The sequence below is a fragment of the Cyprinodon tularosa genome, unplaced genomic scaffold (assembly GCF_016077235.1).
Source record: "Cyprinodon tularosa strain WSP-4 unplaced genomic scaffold, ASM1607723v1 ctg2, whole genome shotgun sequence".
In the NCBI taxonomy this organism is placed as follows: Eukaryota; Metazoa; Chordata; class Actinopteri; order Cyprinodontiformes; family Cyprinodontidae; genus Cyprinodon; species Cyprinodon tularosa.
The window spans coordinates 1,437,584-1,455,718 of NW_024038733.1; the positions used below are offsets into that span (position 1 = coordinate 1,437,584).

The 18,135-nt window shown below is 37.4% G+C and overlaps 1 protein-coding gene across 1 annotated transcript; it reads left to right on the forward strand.

Annotated features, from left to right (window-relative positions):
• Nucleotides 1–570: 570 nt before the first annotated feature.
• si:ch211-154o6.3 (uncharacterized protein LOC563854 homolog) lies at nt 571–18,048 on the forward strand. The gene is made up of 13 exons (XM_038284357.1): nt 571–841; nt 6,063–6,181; nt 7,958–8,157; nt 8,513–8,636; nt 8,795–8,916; nt 11,298–11,384; nt 11,486–11,575; nt 11,863–11,951; nt 14,836–15,058; nt 15,144–15,266; nt 15,406–15,571; nt 17,495–17,583; nt 17,742–18,048. The coding sequence occupies exons 1-13, from the start codon at nt 752–754 to the stop codon at nt 17,843–17,845; spliced, it is 1,626 nt and encodes a 541-aa protein (XP_038140285.1). The 5' UTR covers nt 571–751; the 3' UTR covers nt 17,846–18,048.
• Nucleotides 18,049–18,135: the final 87 nt, after the last annotated feature.

Consider the following 18,135-nt stretch of genomic DNA (forward strand, 5'->3'; position numbering starts at 1 on the left):
GTTAAATACAATTTTAGGACTGAAAACAATTATCGTGATTGATTGATTATTGAAATAATCACCAACTAATTTAGTTATTGATTTGTAAAACATGTCTTTAGCTGACAGAGCAACAAACCCTTGAGCGGTTATACCAAAATTGTAAAGAAAATATATTAACATTTTGCATTTAAGATAAAAAAATGTCAATATGCCCTATGCAGAACCTTTTCAAGTGGGAAAGTTTTAGTTTCAGCTGGTTTCATTTCATAAAAAAGTCTTCATTAAGGAACCTTTTGCTATCTGATCATTAATCAATTAATAAAAAAAAATAATGCAAAAATAATCGTTAGTTGCAGCCCTATACAGGTTCTTCTCAAAATATTAGCATATTGTGATAAAGTTAATTATTTTCCATAATGTAATGATAAAACTTGAACATTCATATATTTAAGATTCATTGCCCACAAACTGACATATTTCAGGTCTTTTATTGTCTTAATACAGATGACTTTGGTATACAGCTTTCCCGAAATGTGAAAACAAGTTCTTCGCCACTGGGTGTCGCTGTGGGGCAGTTTTACTGTTTTCAGTGGAACGTCAACATCCGGCGACACGTCTCAGACAGAGCGATAATCCTTCAGATACATCCAGACTAATCAGAGGCGTTTATCATCACACATATCGTGCACGTGAGACTTTATGATCCCTTAGATTCAGTATTTATAATCTGAGCCGACCTGCGGGGCCTTAAACACCTTTATAGCTTCAGATGGGGGAGGTGAGAAAGCTGCAGAAGAAATTAAGGCAGATTGAAAATCTGGAAATAAAAATCAATCTAAGTCCAGAGGAGAAATTCAAGGTACAGAAACACTTTATTTGACTTTTATATACATGTGAATCTCCCTGTGTGACTGATCAGCATGTCAGGACAGATACTACTTTAAAATGAGAAATCAAGGAAACAACAGAGGAGTTTGAAATAAGAAAACACTAGTTTAGAGATTATTGCACTTTATTATGATGAGGCTTTAAATGAGGTTTAGACAGCAGAATTGTTATAGTTGGTTTCTATTCATTAAATACCACCACTGTATTCATGAAGGAGCTAATTACCATTTATTAATAATAACAGTGTTGTGGCCCAGCTTTGATGAGACAAAAAAGGCCACAGATGCTCCATGGACTAATTTTATTCAGGCAAAAGAAAAAAATGTTCCATGTAAACTGCTTTAGTTTTCTCGGTTTATTTTCTCCTCAGGCAAGCAAACACAAAAAGACAAACATTTCCTTCATGTTTCACTTCAGCTGGTAAAAACATACGCCCGCCCAGATGCATGCTGGTCCTTACGGAAGGTGATTAGGGCCACTGAAAAGATATATATATATATTTAATTTTATTTAATTTAAAAATATATTTTAAAATTTTATTTTAGTATAATATGAGAAAAAAAAAGTCAGAATTCTGACTTTTAATCTCGGAATTCTGACTTTTTTTTCTCAGAATTCTAACTTTAATCTCAGACTTCTGACTTTTCCCAGAATTCTGACTTTTTTCTCAGAGTTCTGACTAATCTCAGAATTCTGACTTTTCTCAGAATTTTAACTTTAATCTCAGAATTCTAACTTAAATCTCAGAATTCTGACTTTAATCTCAGAATTCTGACTTCTCGGAATTCTAACTTAAATCTCAGAATTCTAACTTTTTTCTCAGAATTCTAACTTTAATCTCAAAATTCTAACTATAATCTCAGAATTCTAACTTTAATCTCAGAATTCTGACTTTAATCTCAGATTTCTGACTTTTCTTAGAATTCTAACTTTAATTTTTAATCTTTTTTCTGAGATTTAAGTTAGAATTCTGAGATTAGTCAGAATTCTGACTTTAATCTCAGAATTCTGACTGAATTCTGACAGCTAACAAACATGTTAGCATCAAGCCATTGCTATGTCTTTTCAGCATCACGTAAAAAGTCGCCTAATCCCCTCATATTCCACCAATGTGTTACTGTTCCTCCCAAACAACTTACATCTTTGTCACTGAAGCTGAGTGCTCTCACATCTTTTCCTTCATAGTGCCGATCTACATTAAGATCCAAAATTCTAAGATTAAAGTCAGAATTCTGAGAAAAAAGTCAGAATTCTGAGATTAAAGTCAGAATTCTTAGAAAAACGTCAGAATTCTGAGATTAAAGTCGGAATTCTGAGAAAAAAGTCAGAATTCCAACTTTTTTCCCCATAAAAAACTGAAATAAAATGTAAAAAGCAGTTAATTTTTTATTTTTTTTCCAGTGGCCCTAATCCTCTTCCGTAGGTCCTATCATTGACAGCCTATTTATAAAAATAATTCACCTAAATTAATCATAACTAACCAAAAACAAAGGAACATGACTAAATAACCAAAAAACATAATCTCATAACAGATATCAAGCAATAAAGTAAAATAAACTTAGCTAGATTATGCACAAAAACAAAAAAACTTTGTTAATTATTAACCAAAAATAATCGGCTCCTACAAATAGTGCATTAAATGATTTTACAGATTTTGCCCGAGGATCTGAGCCGATCTGATCAACTCATACTGAACAAAATGCATCAGGGAAAATAATCAGCAGGAACTTTAGAGATATGTCTTCTTGTTAAAGGTCACAATGGAAATGCTGGAGGGAAATAATGCTCCCTATTTGTCTATGCCGAGCTGCTCCTCCAGCTCCTAATTGGGATGATAAATATACAGAAAGAAGGTTACAGATATGAAACCCTCAAATGACTTAAAATGAACCCAAACAGGATTTTAACATATTATGATGTTCATTTCTGTCGCATATTTATTGATAGTTGTTTCTTAGTGGAAAACATTGGAGGGTCATTTATTTCAAGCTTCAGAGACTAAACTCTAAAGGGTTTTAATTTTTTGTGATGGTATATAAAATAGTATTATCAGCATTATCAGAGGTATTGCTATTAAGCTCCGGGCCACAGCGCTGTTATTAAAACTGTTCTAGGTGGACATAGATATGTTGAAGGGTTTACAGCTGCGTCAAACTCGCTTCATTTTCAGATGATGGACTGAAAATTGCCCGATGAGATATTTAAAGCCTGGAACTCTTCTTTAAATCAGAATCAGACATACTTTAATAATCCCAGAGGGAAATTCCTTTCAAACTCCACAGCTCTGTCAGCTGTTTGTCTTAGTCTTTATAGCCCTGCTCCTTCTCTCAACTTAGACTTAGACTTAGACTTGACTTTATTAATCCCTTGGGATTACTCCCTTCGGGAAATTGTATTTCCAGTAGCAGGAAAAATTGCACATACAAGAAAATAGAGGATGTTTAGACACAGTATATACAATAGAAAAATAAAATCAATTAAATAATAACTAAATAGCCTCTGATGCCTTCAAAGAACAGCTGAAACTCCTTAGAGTTACTTTTAAAGGCAAAAAGTTCCCCTAGATTTTCTTTCAGGGCGTTGGATTAAAGGAGACAGATGAAAACAGCACAAGTTACATATTTCTACTAAGAAATGTTTTGAAAATCTTGAATGTTGGAAGGTTTAAGGGCTGCTAGTGATTTTGTAAAGCAATCTGTGTAGAGTAGAATATATGAGAAGATGGAAAGCAGGAAAGAATGCTAAATTTTGGTTTATGAAGAAAACATTATCACAGAAGAAATGCGTTTTGGGGCTCTGAATATTTCCACCCCTTCCAGATTCCCTCAAAGCTCCTTTGTTTGAATCTCAAATAGAAAATGATCTTTTAAGCAAGAGGAATGCTTTTTTAATGTCCTCCTAACCCTCTGTTGTTTGAGCAGCTGCTTCTTTGTGATAGCTTTTCTTTATTTAACAAACTCGCTATTACAAAACAATTCATTTAGTGTATATTTGTTAATGGCCAGTTATTAAAAGAGACCTTTAAAAAGAGATTTGCCCAAATTAAACGTAACAACTGTTTAATTAATGACCCCATTTGCAAACCTTAAGTCTGTTCTTTTGGAAACAAGGAACTGATTTTCGTCTCTATGCAATGAACAGGTGAGATTAACATGTCCTTCCTTCCCATAAAGCAGAAGCTATTTTTTCAGTTTAATCAACAAATTCTTTAAGATCAAACAACAACATTAATTTCCCTTATAAAACAGATATTTAAACTGTAACCTAACAAATATTCTGAATAGTTATTGCAATCAGATTTTTCTCTTAAGGCATTTCTAACAGTTTTGTGTTATATTTTTATGAATGTTATATTTTTAAAATGTTTTTTTATGCATTTCTGCTCCGCTATAGCCAAGAGCAAAACAGTCCCTTCATTGACTAAAGCTCTGATCATTTTGTATTTTGTACATAACTATGAATTTTATTTTCAGCAAGCTTCTGAATAGGATTTTTTTATTGGTTTTGTAAAAAGGTTACCGTATATTTTGACATTATGTATAATAATAATATCCAGCCTGTTAGCAAAAAGCAAGAAAAATCAATCTAAAGAACTGTAATTGGAATGCAGGTTAGACCATTTTACAACTGTAACGACCTCATTGATGACCAAAAAGCAGAATTATCACCAGTTTAGTTTTATTTTATTGTACTTTTAATGAGGCTATGATGTTACACTGATATGGCAATAACGAGAAGCAACCTAACATGCTTGCTCGTCTGGTTTAATGGTTGAAATGAATAGTAAGTGGAAACGTTTAGCATATTTTTACAGTGAGGAAGATATTCCTGCAGTAAATAACGGCACATTTCTAAGAAATTTTAAATCAATATTTCATGTAGAAAATATTTTGTTCTTTACGATTAACTGATCGTGAAATATTGACCCTTTGTTTGTTAGAAAATACTGTTTGAGTTATTGGATTTCTGTCAAATTAAATGACCATGCTGCTTATTTCGACAACAGTTGTGTATTGTCATGTTGGAATAAAAACAATAGATGATTCGGGTGTTTCTTTGCTGAACTAAAGTAAAATAATATAACATCAGAAGAGTAGTTTTGCAATAACTAATAAAAGGAGAGGAAAATATAGAAAAAGGTCTCTTCCCATCTCTGGTGTTCCAGGAAACGTAGCTCAAGAGTATAAATATTTGGAGGCTGGATAAATTCACTCTTAAATTGACTGTGACAGCCCCACCTGACCCCCCCGCCGCCCGGTGAGTCTGAAGTACTCGCTGAATGAAACATTTTCAATCCTTTGGGGCCAAAAGGACCTTTATCAGAGGTGTGTTTGAGTGTTTTAGTGTCTGCTAATACTGTATCGCTGCCATCTAGGGCTGCTCTTATGGGCTGTTTCCTGTTTCTGGTTTTCGGATCTGAGCTGCAAGTCATTTTGTTTTTTTTGTTGTTGTTTCATTATAGCACATACAAAAGAATCTGTGATTTTTTTTTTATCCCCCAGAAATTTCAAGAAAGTATCAAAAGCATTGGTATATGAAAATAAAAAACAGCTTCAAAGTGTGAAAAATCTCTCCTCTGTTTTTGCTCACGTTTTGTCACATTTGAATGCTTCGGATCATCAAACACATTTTAATATAAGACCTTTTGATTTTGAGTAAAGCTGATCAAGCCCAATTATTCATAAAAAAAAAAAAAAGCCAACATTTTTCTTTGTCCCTTTAAAGTCCTACACGGATCGATTTACTACACTTCAGCTCAGCGCTGGCTTCATACTTTGTGGCCTGCACTAAAAACGCACCGTGTCTTTTTATAGCCAATTAAAAACATGAAGTCTTCACCCTCATGCAGGAAAAATAAAATAAACGTAAAAAAGCCAGGCTGCCATCAGCAGCATCAAACCACAAGAGATTTCCAGTTGTTTTCAGATGCAGAGTAGCTCTTGAAAGTGTGATGAGCTGTGTAAAGTTGATGGAGTGTGCTGCCTTTAACAGGAGAAAACAGACACTTGATGTACACTTGACATCTAACTTATTCAGACATGCATATTTCAAAGCCCCACAGTCAGACAGCGTATGTTCAGAGCTGCAGCCTAATAGACGGAAACAGACTGTGCGATCCGGCTGTGCATATAAACAACTTGTGGATTTAGCAGCTTGCTCTTACTACCGATCTCTTGACTTTTTCCTGTCAGATCTCCAGGAAGGCGGAGCTGCGCTCCAGATTGGCTGAGCTTCAGCTGCAGCTTTCTGGCCCGCAGCAAACTCTGGGGATCGTGGGAGACGGAAATAAGGAGAAGATGAAAAGACAAGTGTAAGGAAGTGAGGGAGAGGTACCAGTGGGTGTGTATGTGGTGGGGTGCATATGGAGAGAAGGATAATTTTTCAAAAGCAACAACATTCACTTTGAAGCGTTTGATCTTTGTTGCATGTCGATGGAAACACACTGGAGGTCAAATCTTCTTGCACTTTTACAAAAAGGGAACTTCCACATTTTAGTAACGTGTCATGTTAACATTACTGATGTCACCCTCCCTAATGGAGTCCCTCGTCTCCCTAATCATCAGCTTCAGATTTCACATTTACATTATCTGTCCCAACCTGTAAAACAATACCCCCACCCTTATGAGGAAATACTCTTTTTGCTGCGCCTCATTAAAATATTGATACTCAACAAATGGATTCACATTTTATTAGCTTACAACCACAGATTTCATATTTTTAATAAGATTTTATGGACAAACACAGCTGAAGTTGTGCATAATTGTAAAGTAGAAAGAAAAGATTTCAGAGTTTAGAAAATAAAAAATTAAAAAACATATCAAACATATATTTGTTTTAAAGCCCCTTTGCATTGACACCCTGAACTAAAATCCATGACATAGAATTGATTTAGTCTTTGCATAAATATAACATTTATGTGACGCTTTAAAAATGCTAACAGAGAAAGATAAAGTTAAGCAGAAGTTTTAGATAATCAAATCTAAACCTTCTGGTAATGAAAACAGTTTGGTAGAGAGTAAAGCTGTTACACATGGTGGTGGCAGCATCATGCTGTGGAGGGACATTTTTTCCCCAGCAGGGATAGGGAAGCTGGTCAGAGGTGTTGGGAAGTTAGAGCTAAAAAGCGACCGTTTGTGAAATTTACCTGGCTACCATTAAGCCACAAATCCTACTTTACTCTAAAAAAATATAGCTTGTTAATTTTTAAACTTCTTACTGTATAAAATGTCTCATATGTTCAGATTGTAAAAGAAACTTAAAGTTCTGGAATATGATCACATGTTCTTGGTTCTTTAAATGCTGAAAAAATAAAGCTGATTTGGTTTCATAATAACATGCAGGAAAAAATATAATTTAAATATTAACAAAAAAAAACATTCTTTGTACAGTTATTCAGTTGTCAAAACCCTTTCTGGATTTAACATGAAATCCTTCCTTTATATACCAAAACACTGCTCAGTTCTATTACATCACTGGCTGCTGTTATTAGGAGCCAGTCGGAGGGTCGCATCTGCCTTTAAAGCTGCAGGTTGCAGACCCCCGGTTTAGATCAAAGGATACTGGCGTGTTAATGACCTAGTCAAAGTAGAAAATCTGCAAAAAGACTTAAAAGTGGAAGTTCATTTTTAATCTGACTCCCCATCCTGATTAAGTGTGAGCTATTTTGCAAAGATCAGTAGGCAACATGTTCGGCAGATGTGTACATCTGGTAGAGACAAACCCCAGAAGACCTGCCACTTTAATTTCAGTAAATAAGTGGTTGTACAGAGTGTAGAAAATATAAATAATCCAAAGAATGCAGATGGATGAAGCTATTTTTGGTTGTAATTAGCACAAAACTGGGAAAATCCTTCATCATTTCCTTTGGACAATTCTGGATAAATGATTGGGCTTCACATAAAATATCAATTATTTAATCTTGTGGTTACAGCACGAAAAAGTATGAATATCAACAAAGGATATAAGTACTTAAAGAAAAAAGTTGCTGCAAATATTCCTATTCCGGTATAGCTGACGTCACAAAGGTTGCAATGTGCATTTTGAATCCTGATCATTTATTCAGCTCCTGCTTTCTGCTCTGGCACAGGCAACATGCCCTGGAGACCCTTCCATCACAAACGCCTCCAGCCGCCAAGATCCTTAAGGGAGAAACTGAGTCCAAAGCTGCAGGAACGCCAGAGCCGGCTGCCAGGCAGAGAGTGGTAGCACCGCCTGCTGGGAGCGAGGTGCCTCCTCAGAGCAGAGACAAGTCAGGATGCTCTCCAGAACAGCTACTGCAACAGGAAGGTGGGCTAATTAGCAAAAGTGACAGGAAAGACTGTCATTTCACTTTGTCTCAGGGAGTTAAAAGAGCAAAGCTAGTGTCCTAATTTTCGATTACCATCTAAAACCAGATTAAACACGTAATGCCCCCAAGGAGTCCTAACAAGCTCATGTGGCATCCAGGATTAAAACCAACAGGAGGAGATGTGCTTCCCTGAAGACAGGGCCCACGTTTTGCATCCATGGAGCTAATTTAACCCCACGCTTTGCAGCAGCAGCACCGCACTAATCCATACTGAGGAGTCGTGCACTGTAGATTAACAAGGCAGGGTGCTGATGAGTCAACAGTGCTAATTGCACAAATTGTTTCCTTTTGCAGAAGCAGAGTTTTCAACCCTCAAAACGTCCTGGGAGAAAGCGAGGTTTCGCTTAAGGCTGCTGGAGGGTCACAGTGACATAGTCACCAGCGTGGTTGCTGTTGACAACCTGGTGGTTTCTGGAAGGTAAAGTAGCACATTATTTACATAATGGATGGGCAAAACGAGCATTCCTCCTAATTTATCTTCTAATAGGCGCTCACGCCCGCCATCATTGCCTCACCTGTATTTTCCCTCCTGAGATCTTGGAATTTAGTCTCAAACTTCTCTTCCCTTTATGTCAGTCGAGATACAACGGTGAAGGTGTGGCATGTTCCCACGGCAACAGAGCAAAAGAACCTGGGGGGTCACACTGGTGGAGTCACCTGCCTGTCTGTACCTCCCCCTGAGTATTGCAAGAAGCTGGGTGAGTCCACACAGATACTCCTGTGGGCCGTCTGCGGCTGAGTAATGCCCCTATCCTGCGGGCTGGTAATTATAGGAGCAGTTCATCAGATCAACTCCACTGAGAAATAACCTCAATAGACACTTTGGAGAGTTCACTGTCTGTCTGCAGAAGGCAGCCTTCCATCATTCGATTTGCTGGCTCTCCCTCCCCTCTCCTCGGTGTTCCCGCTTAAAGCACACAGGGTGGAGGAGCAACCCAGTCCTGCTGGACTCTCTCAGTCTCTGAGCCGGTTTCCCTCCTTACTACAAACGTGTTTTCTCTTATTTTATTTTGTGCGTTTTCCCTCTTTAATCCTTTCATACACAATCACACTCATTTGAAGAACGCTGGAAAAGTCCTCCTTCATTTCTTTATTCTCCTAATTATGCCTTGGATTTCACTAAAAGAAGCAGAATAACAGGTTAGGGTTGTAAAACGTTTATTAACAACATATATTGTATTATTTCCTAATATCACTTAATGGCATTCTGAACTATTTATTAGTTATATGGAGGCAAACCTGCGAATATATGGAAAACTTAAAAGGAAGCAGACAGGATATCAGGAATAAAACTGCAGAACTTTGCAATTCTGGTTCATCTATGGAACAACACGCAGATAGAACATCATAGGAATCTCCTACAGCAATGTATTCTAAAATGAGATGGGGTTTGTGTTCCAAAAATAAATGTGTTTTGGTGTAAAATGTGACTGAAAGTCCAATCAGAAACAGAAGACAGTTTTCAAAGGCTCTGAATTATTAACTCAGCAGAATAATTAGCTGCACACACGAGATAACTTTGCAATACACCTGTTTTAAAATTCGGATCATAAGACATTTTGTAATCCAGCTGCCTGAAAGTTTCAATTTCTAGTCATTTATGTAGTTAAGTTTATGAAAGAAAACATTTAGATCTGCAATCTTTCCTATCCAAAGAGCCATTTCACCCTGAGTCCGGCTTAATTAAAGTTACTCAGAGCTTTTCATAAAACACAACCTGTTGCTTTTATTAAATATCTGCCATAGGAAACCTGTTGCCACCCTAAACAACCACCTGTTTATTTGTATTTTTTGTTTTCTATGTAAGGAAAAAACTTATAAAGATGAAGCAAGGATTTTCTTCTATAAAATAATATTTGATGTCAAAAAGTAATACAATAATAAAACTGAAAAATAGCTCTAAAACATTTTTGCTTCTCTTAATGTCATTCTGTTGTTAAAATGAAAATTCAAATATTCTTTACTGGTATTTACATTGGTTAGTTCTGTATATCATTTTTAGAAACTATTCAGAGCAATCAGAGGGGCCAAAGAACCGCAGGTTACAGAACTCTGATTTAGACAAACAAGAAATAGTATTTTATAATGAAGAAGATGGCTATCAAATTTTTTATAAGCTGCATTTATTAATTTTTCTGTGTGTGGTAACTTTCCATCAAAGCAAATGTATTGTAGACATTGAAACAATGGTGTATTTATCAGGTCTTGTGTCTGTTTTTTGCTGTATTTATTTAACCAGTTACTTCCCTTCTTTTAAACAAACATTTCCTTTGTCTGTTTCTGGAGTTTTCTTTCTTTTGTCTCTTTTTTTCCTCTGATTTTAGTTTTTTCATTACAGTCCTTCTGAAAGACTCGTCTTTGGTGCTTTACTGGCCGCTAAATGTAATGATGTTTGAGGACAAAAAAAAAAAAAAAAAAAACAGCCACAAAGTATGATACTCCCACCACCATGCTTGCCTTTTGGGGACGGTGCTCTTTAGGTCATATATTGCTTCTGTCTCTGCCTACAGAATAACTTTTATTTATTTTATTGTCCTCTTTCAGTCCTCTTAAACCTTAGTCATTTCCTCTATGTATGCTCACTGAGCCTGCTTCTGGTGGAGGTTCCTCTCTGTTAGAAGGATATTGGAATATCTATATATTTCTATATATACTGGACCAGTTGAACCATTACGTGTTTGCTGTGAAACCTACAGTTGGCCTGTGTGCAAAGTGAAAGACTCATCTGCTATAGATATGCATATTTTAGAACTCAAACTTGATCCTCTCTTACACTTGTGTCGTTGCTCATTTTGTAAACAATATTTGGCCCCATGTGGTGCTGTGGTCGCTGGCCGGGGACAAATATTACACAGAAAAAGGGCAAAAAAAACACCCCGAATAGGAAAAAAAAAAGTTACAAATATCAAGTACAGCTAGAAGAATGCAAAGAAGAACATTAAATTTACTTTAAAGACTAAAGAAACGTGGTTTCTTTCAGGTTCTTGATAAAGGTGTTTCGATAGGTTTACAGCTGTGTGTTTAAGTCCAAATTCTTACTCCGTTTACAACCTTTGTCTGTGATTTCATTTCTCTTCAGCCTGGTCCCTGTCCTTGTCTGACAAAGAGAGGTTTATTTTAAGCGGTTCTGCAGACAGCCATGTGAAGATCTGGGCCCTGAGCATCGGTATGATTACTACATCAACACGGACACACAGGCTTTACTTGCTTGAAACATATAATGGCTTGTATCTTGTCAATTAAACAGCATTTTGCTGTTACCTTCAGGGCAGTGTGTTAAATCTATCTACACATTCAACGTGGTGACCGCGCTCTGCTTTGCGCCTGAGGGGGATGGCTACATCATCACTGGCTCAGGTGTGTATCTGCGAGGGCACAAAGTGCAAGCGACACAGTGGATAGAATAATTGGTCTGTTTCCACTGACGCGTGTGCACAATTTCATCCCAGGTTTGTGTTTACGTCTTTACAAATATTCCTGCTGAATCTTGACTCTGCTGCTTCGCCTGTCATTAAGTTATCGTAGCTACCAGTTCATTTTGAGTTGATTCGGCTGTCTGGCTCAGGTGTGTCAGCCGCGACCAGCGATAATGACTGTCGGCCGCCTGTCTTCACACGTTAACCTCACACTCTGTCACCCTGCAGACGGGGGGAAAGTTCAAGCCTGGAGCTGGCACACTTTCCAGAACTGCCAGTCAGTCAACGCTCACCAGGAAGCAGTCAGCTCCATCCAGGTGAGTCATGTTTATTTGGTTGGGACAGCACATAGTAAAATTAGCCATCTGGCTAATGTGCACACCGAGTCCCTGAGTGGATCTTTCAATAAAATGAAATACAAACTCAGGTTACTGTTATAGTACTACTGACTACTTAACTGTTGCTTAATGTGTATAGTCTTGTTTAAAAAAACACAACAACCTCACACCTACAATTAAGATTCTACCTTTACACTGCAAAAACGATCTAAAAATAAGTACAAATTTCAGGAAATACGTGTATTTACCCTTAATTTGAGTAGGTAAATAAAATTATTTGCCAATGGAATATGATTTTTTCCTCTTAAAATAAGATAATTAGATATTATGCACTTGAAATAAGACAATGAAGTTGTTTTTTTCTTATTTTAAAATTAAAATTTTCTTGTTCCAATGGCAAATAGCCTCACTTACCTCCTCAATTAAAGAAAAAAATGCACTTATTTTAAGAAAAAAAATATCTATTTAGATTTAGATTTTTTGCAGTGTAGATATAGTTTCTCTAGATAAATCCTCTCTGACACATCAATGCAACCAGCTGCTTTATATGCCAAATGTGGACATTTAAAAAATATAAATAATAAAGGTTTAAAGAAGTATTAGAAATCGGATTCTTGATGCACTGATTAGTAATAAGTATGTCCATCTACTGTACGGTATGTGCATCAATGCCAAGTGGCATTAAGGCTTGGGGCTTTGCCAGGTGTTAAAGAAGCCTGGGGTGGCTCTGTAGCAGCCTTTAGGTACTCTGTACAGCTGCCTTTGCTGCCTCTCATCTTTCTTCTAACTATACTCCATATTTCCCCTATGGCAGGGCTATTTAATTCTGCTCCTGAGGAACCACTGTCCTGCATGGTGTAGCTGTCTGTGCTCCTGCAAATTATTGCAGTACCAACCTGCCCAGCAGCCATCTAGGGCTGCAGATCCCTGTAAACCACCAATGTATTTAAGTCAAGTGTGACGGAGAAAAAATAAGCAAAACATGCAGGAAAGTTCTTAGGACCCGGATCCGTGGGGTTCTGTTCAGGTCTGACAGGTTTGCTGTTCTCTGAACCAGCATTTGCTACCTTTGGCTGCACTGGAAAACTTTGCAACCTAGATATGTATTTTTTTCTTAAAATAAGTGCATTTGTTCTGGCATTGAGGACATAAAAGAGACATTTTACCAATGGAACAAGAAGATTTACACTTAAAATAAGAAGACACATTTGCATTGTCTTATTTCATGTGCATATTATCTAATTATCTTATTTTAAGAGTACAAATACTCATTCCATTGGCAAACTATCTCATTTACCTTCTCAAATTAAGGTTAATTTAAGACATTTTTACTTATTTCTAGATCGTTTTTCTAGTGGGTCTGCAGGTAAAAAATGGAATCAGCATCTCCATGAGGGTTTTCAGCCGAAGGAAGCTGTCTGCACTGACTTTAGACTTAATAAATAATCTGTCAGTGCTGCTTTAAGGCACTGATTTTAGCTACAGTCCAGGTCTTTGGGGTGTCCCACTAACTCTTTACAGGTCTTTGCTCCACTAGTATCTCTATTGATTATGTTTCTTTTCCAGCAGCCTTTTCCTTCCACTCAGGTTTACATTCAGTTGTTTGGATGCAATACTAAACAAGCGTTTTGGGACTTATTGCTCTTATGGAAGATTTTAACAACTGTCTGCAGGTCAACAGTTTTCTCAATGGTTGTATTGACGATAACATACATTATGGGGGATTGAAAAACTACATTTTTATTTTGAATATAAAATTCAAATGCTTCTAAACTCTCTACATTTTGTCCTAATTGCAAACGTCTTTGTTATGTTATCTCTATTTCATGTAAAGGGTGAATTTAACACGGCTGTGCTTCAAAATGTGGATATTAACAGTTGGCTAAAAGCTTACATGTCTATTAAAAAAAAGCAAAGTCAGGATGTACAGGTGGTAAAAAATACTTGATTTGTTTTCTAGAGCTGAAAAATAGTCTGTTAAGTTTATGGTTATAGTTACTGGTTTAAAGATTATTTAGGAAATGTATTGATCTTAAATCATTATGATTTAAAATAGATCCCATAGCATACAAACTAAAAAGGAAGGGACCTAAGATGGGTCCCTGTGGAATTCCTCTATCAAATCTTTGGCACAAACTAAATCAGCTCTAGCATACTTTTGGATGCTCTTGAGTGTGATTTAGACCAAAGTGATAAAGATTATTTTTAAACATTATATTTTTTAGAAATATAGGTAAAGATATTGTTTTATCTTTCTGTATTTGATCCTTTTTTTTTGCAGCTGGAATACTCCAACACCCTAATGACAAAACTAACATTTAAAAACACTAAAACATGCTTTTAAAGACTTTCTTTAGGATTGCCTATTCTTCATAAAGAAATTACCCTCTTACACTCTAACAAGCTTTTCCTTCATTTTGCTTTTAAATGGAGATAAAGATATTCGCTGTGATGCAGGCTGTGGTCCAATTTCAGAGCCTACTGTTTGTTTTCCACTTTTTACAAAAAGGGTGATTTCATGAAAACTGAAACCCGGGGCTGCATAAGCACAGTTCTTTCTCTTTTTTTTTTCAATTTGCCAACATCATAATACGCCTAAAGCATTGTCACCCTCTTTGTTGTTTCTCATGCAAAGCACACAATCCATTTATAACTGGCAGCAGCGCGAAAAACATCTTAAAATATTCCCTTTAATTCCGTTTCCACAAACATACATGCAATCTCTGGCTGACACACACACACACACACACACACACACACACACACACACACACACACACACACACACACACACACACACACACACACACACACAGAGTGGGTAAGGACTCAAGTCGCCATGACAACCATGTGCCCTCCACAGTCTCAGGGTCCTCTGGTGTTCAGCGGCTCGGTTGAGGGAGGGGTGTCTGTGTGGGAGAACCAGTGTTCGGATCGTGAACCCCTGAAGCTGCTGCACCACTGGAGCGGTCAGGTGACGGGCATCAGCGGGGGGTCCGACGGGCGTCTGAAGCTCAGCCCGCGGGGAGACCGGGTGTTCCTGGCGTACGGTCGGGCCTGGATCAAGATCCTGCACTGGAGGACAGGTTGGTCAGCTCTGGAGTAGGATCACCACAGATGTTTGGAGAATCTGCATAATCCTTCCTACTAACATCTGTTTAATTACCATAGGAATGATATCCAGGTTGACCAATCACAGCAGCATCACCGGCGTGACAGATTGTGTTCATCAGACCGGGGGCCTCTTAATTGGCTCCTGCTACGACTTGGCGAACGGGGAGAGCTCCCTTAACTGTGAGTCAAAGATTAAAGCGTGTGCAGCCAGAAGTTCCTCTCTCTGCGCTCTGAGTGTAGAAACACAATAAGGACTAAAGTCTAAATGGAAACTACTCTCTTGGCCTCCAATCCTTTAATCTCTTTCTCCTCTCTGCAGTGTTCTCTCTGCCTCAGTGTCGCTATTTGGCCTCCCTGTCCTGGCCCGATGCTCCCAGAATCCTCTGCTTTGCGACATGGACAACTGGTAGTGGAGACCACCGTTGGGTGACCGGGGGTCGGGACCTAATCGTATGGGAGCAGCTCCCCAGTTCTGGGAAGCAGAGGTGGGGTTGGTTCTCACCAATAGCTCTGATTCAGTTTCCTCTGTGAATATTTATGCTTTCCTATTGAACAATGAAAATATACAGTTTCCTCTATGATTATTGGGTCCCCAAGAAGAGATATGTACAAAAGTGTTAAAATAAGTTGTTGTCATGGAGACTCCAAGATGCTTTTCTTTGCTACAGCTGCACTAATAATGAGCTTTGAGGGTTTTTATAACTTATTCTTATCTATGTATCAGTTGACAAGATACACTTTCCTCAATTATATTTATGTGTTTAATGTTTGGGGGACAAATAAGTGTTCAAAACCATCTTTTTTCTAACCTAGAATTTTATACCACAATGGAAAATATGGGAGGAAAGTATGGATGGAAATTTGCTTTTGTTTGAGGAACTTAAACTACATCTAATCCTCAAATAAAGAAGCAAGTATTAATGTCTAAAATATCCTGTCTGCTTTTTGCACTGATTATTTTATGCAAAACTAAAGACTTGCATTATCATAATGTAAACTGGAAAACACTCTCCAAACTTTTATGAAGAGGCATAACGCAGGTGATGGAAAACTTAATGACAAGATTGGGCTGTTATTTGCAGAGCATTTACTTATTATGGAAAAAAAACTGACAATTTTTTTTATAACTCTTGTCTGCTGCTGTTTTTGTAACAGTAATTTATTTTGTTTGCAATTCGCTTTTAAAACAGTGACTCTACATTAATATTGCTCTTAAATTTATGGACAACATTTTTCATTGAGAAATTATATCAACGAAGAACAGCAAAATGTGGAACACTCTGCAAAACTTTTTGCAGCTTTGAACCTTTTTACAGCTATTCAACCCTAAAATCACAAACATGGTGGTTTTCTTTGCTTTATTTGTGCTCCTGTTTTAGATATACATCTAACAATTATATAAAAAATTGTATTGCTTGTACTGTTCGTACACGGGAAGTAGTGGACTACTTTCTATGCTTTTTGTTTGTTTCTTTCCTTTACGGATTTATTTTTATTATTGGAGTTTTTTTGGAGAGGGATTTACACAGCAGTCTTTTATTTTGGGTTTTTCATATGATCAAAAAAGAAGATAAAGGGACATTTAATAGATTTTTTTTCTTGATCAAGCAACGTTTGCAACATATATGAGTAGAGAGTATATGATAAATAAATTAAACATAAAGTACAGTTCATGTACAGCTTGTTAAGAGTATAAGAGTATTGTTAGCAAATAGACCCTTCCTTCCTTCCTTCCTTCCTTCCTTCCTTCCTTCCTTCCTTCCTTCCTTCCTTCCTTCCTTCCTTCCTTCCTTCCTTCCTTCCTTCCTTCCTTCCTTCCTTCCTTCCTTCCTTCCTTCCTTCCTTCCTTAAAGCAAATGGTGCCTCTGCTTTGAAAGTAGGGATGGTGTGTTAATATTGATGTTAATATTGATTTGTTGTTTTGAATAAGAATTTAATTCAATTCAGTTTATTTATATAGCGCCAAATTCACAACACATGTCATCTCAAGGCACTTTACAATTTAACCAGATCATACAGTCAAATTGATTCAAAGTTTTCTATCTAAAGAAAACCAGTTGATTGCATCGACTCATTGACTCAAAAGCAATACATCACATGACTTGTATCTGTTGTAAAGCATCTACGGTATATCTTTCTTTAAAATTCAGATTGTTCCTCTGTATTATTCTGTCATTTATAATATTTAAAAGTTTGTGTTTTTTTATATTACAGAATGTACAAAAAAGTTGGGGAAGTTAAGAAAAGCTGTGTGAATGAACAATGTAGAAACACTGAGTTTGTTATTTCCTCTCTGGGTCAGATGAATCGCATATTTTGATGATTTAATGCATGCTAATAGGTTTAAACGTCTTTCACTCCTCTGTTAATGCAACTCCTTTTGTTAATCCGGGGTCCAAATGTTACAGGAGTGACGTCACGGTGAAGAGAGACTTTGGGATGGAATCGACACTGCTGGAGTCAGAGGGGGACACTGAGGAAGACGAGGAGACCGACGGTACACTCACACTTCACGGTTTTCACACCTCGCCGTCTCATTCTGTGAGGCACATGTTTCAATGAGTAAACGCTTAATTGCAGAAATGAACTCCGTCATGTCGGTTTTTGAAGACACATGTGGTGACAAATCCCTAATGAAAGCCTTGTGAAATGCAGATTATGAGGATAATGAGGACGAAGGAACAGGAGGAGGAGGCGCCCGCCCTGAAGGTGGCGAGGAAGGAGCATCTGGCTCGTGGCTACGCTGTGTTCTCCAGTGAAGCTCAGGCAGGACTCCACGGCCTGCAGCCGTCAGCGGGAAATAAGGGGGGGGTTGAAGTGACAGACTGAGTGTTAGTCTGGGAGGAAGAGGAGGGAGCATATGGACAGAGAGCGAGCGAGTGAGTGAGTGAGTGTGATGGGCAGATTGTTTTCTCTGTAAATATTTTCACATTCAATAAAGCTGTCAAAGTGTGAGAGCAAATTTGCAGCTCCCGTTGTCTTTTTTTTTGTTGCCCCCCTTTGATTTTTTCAGTGACCCTGCATCTTCCTGACACACCAGTTCATCGTG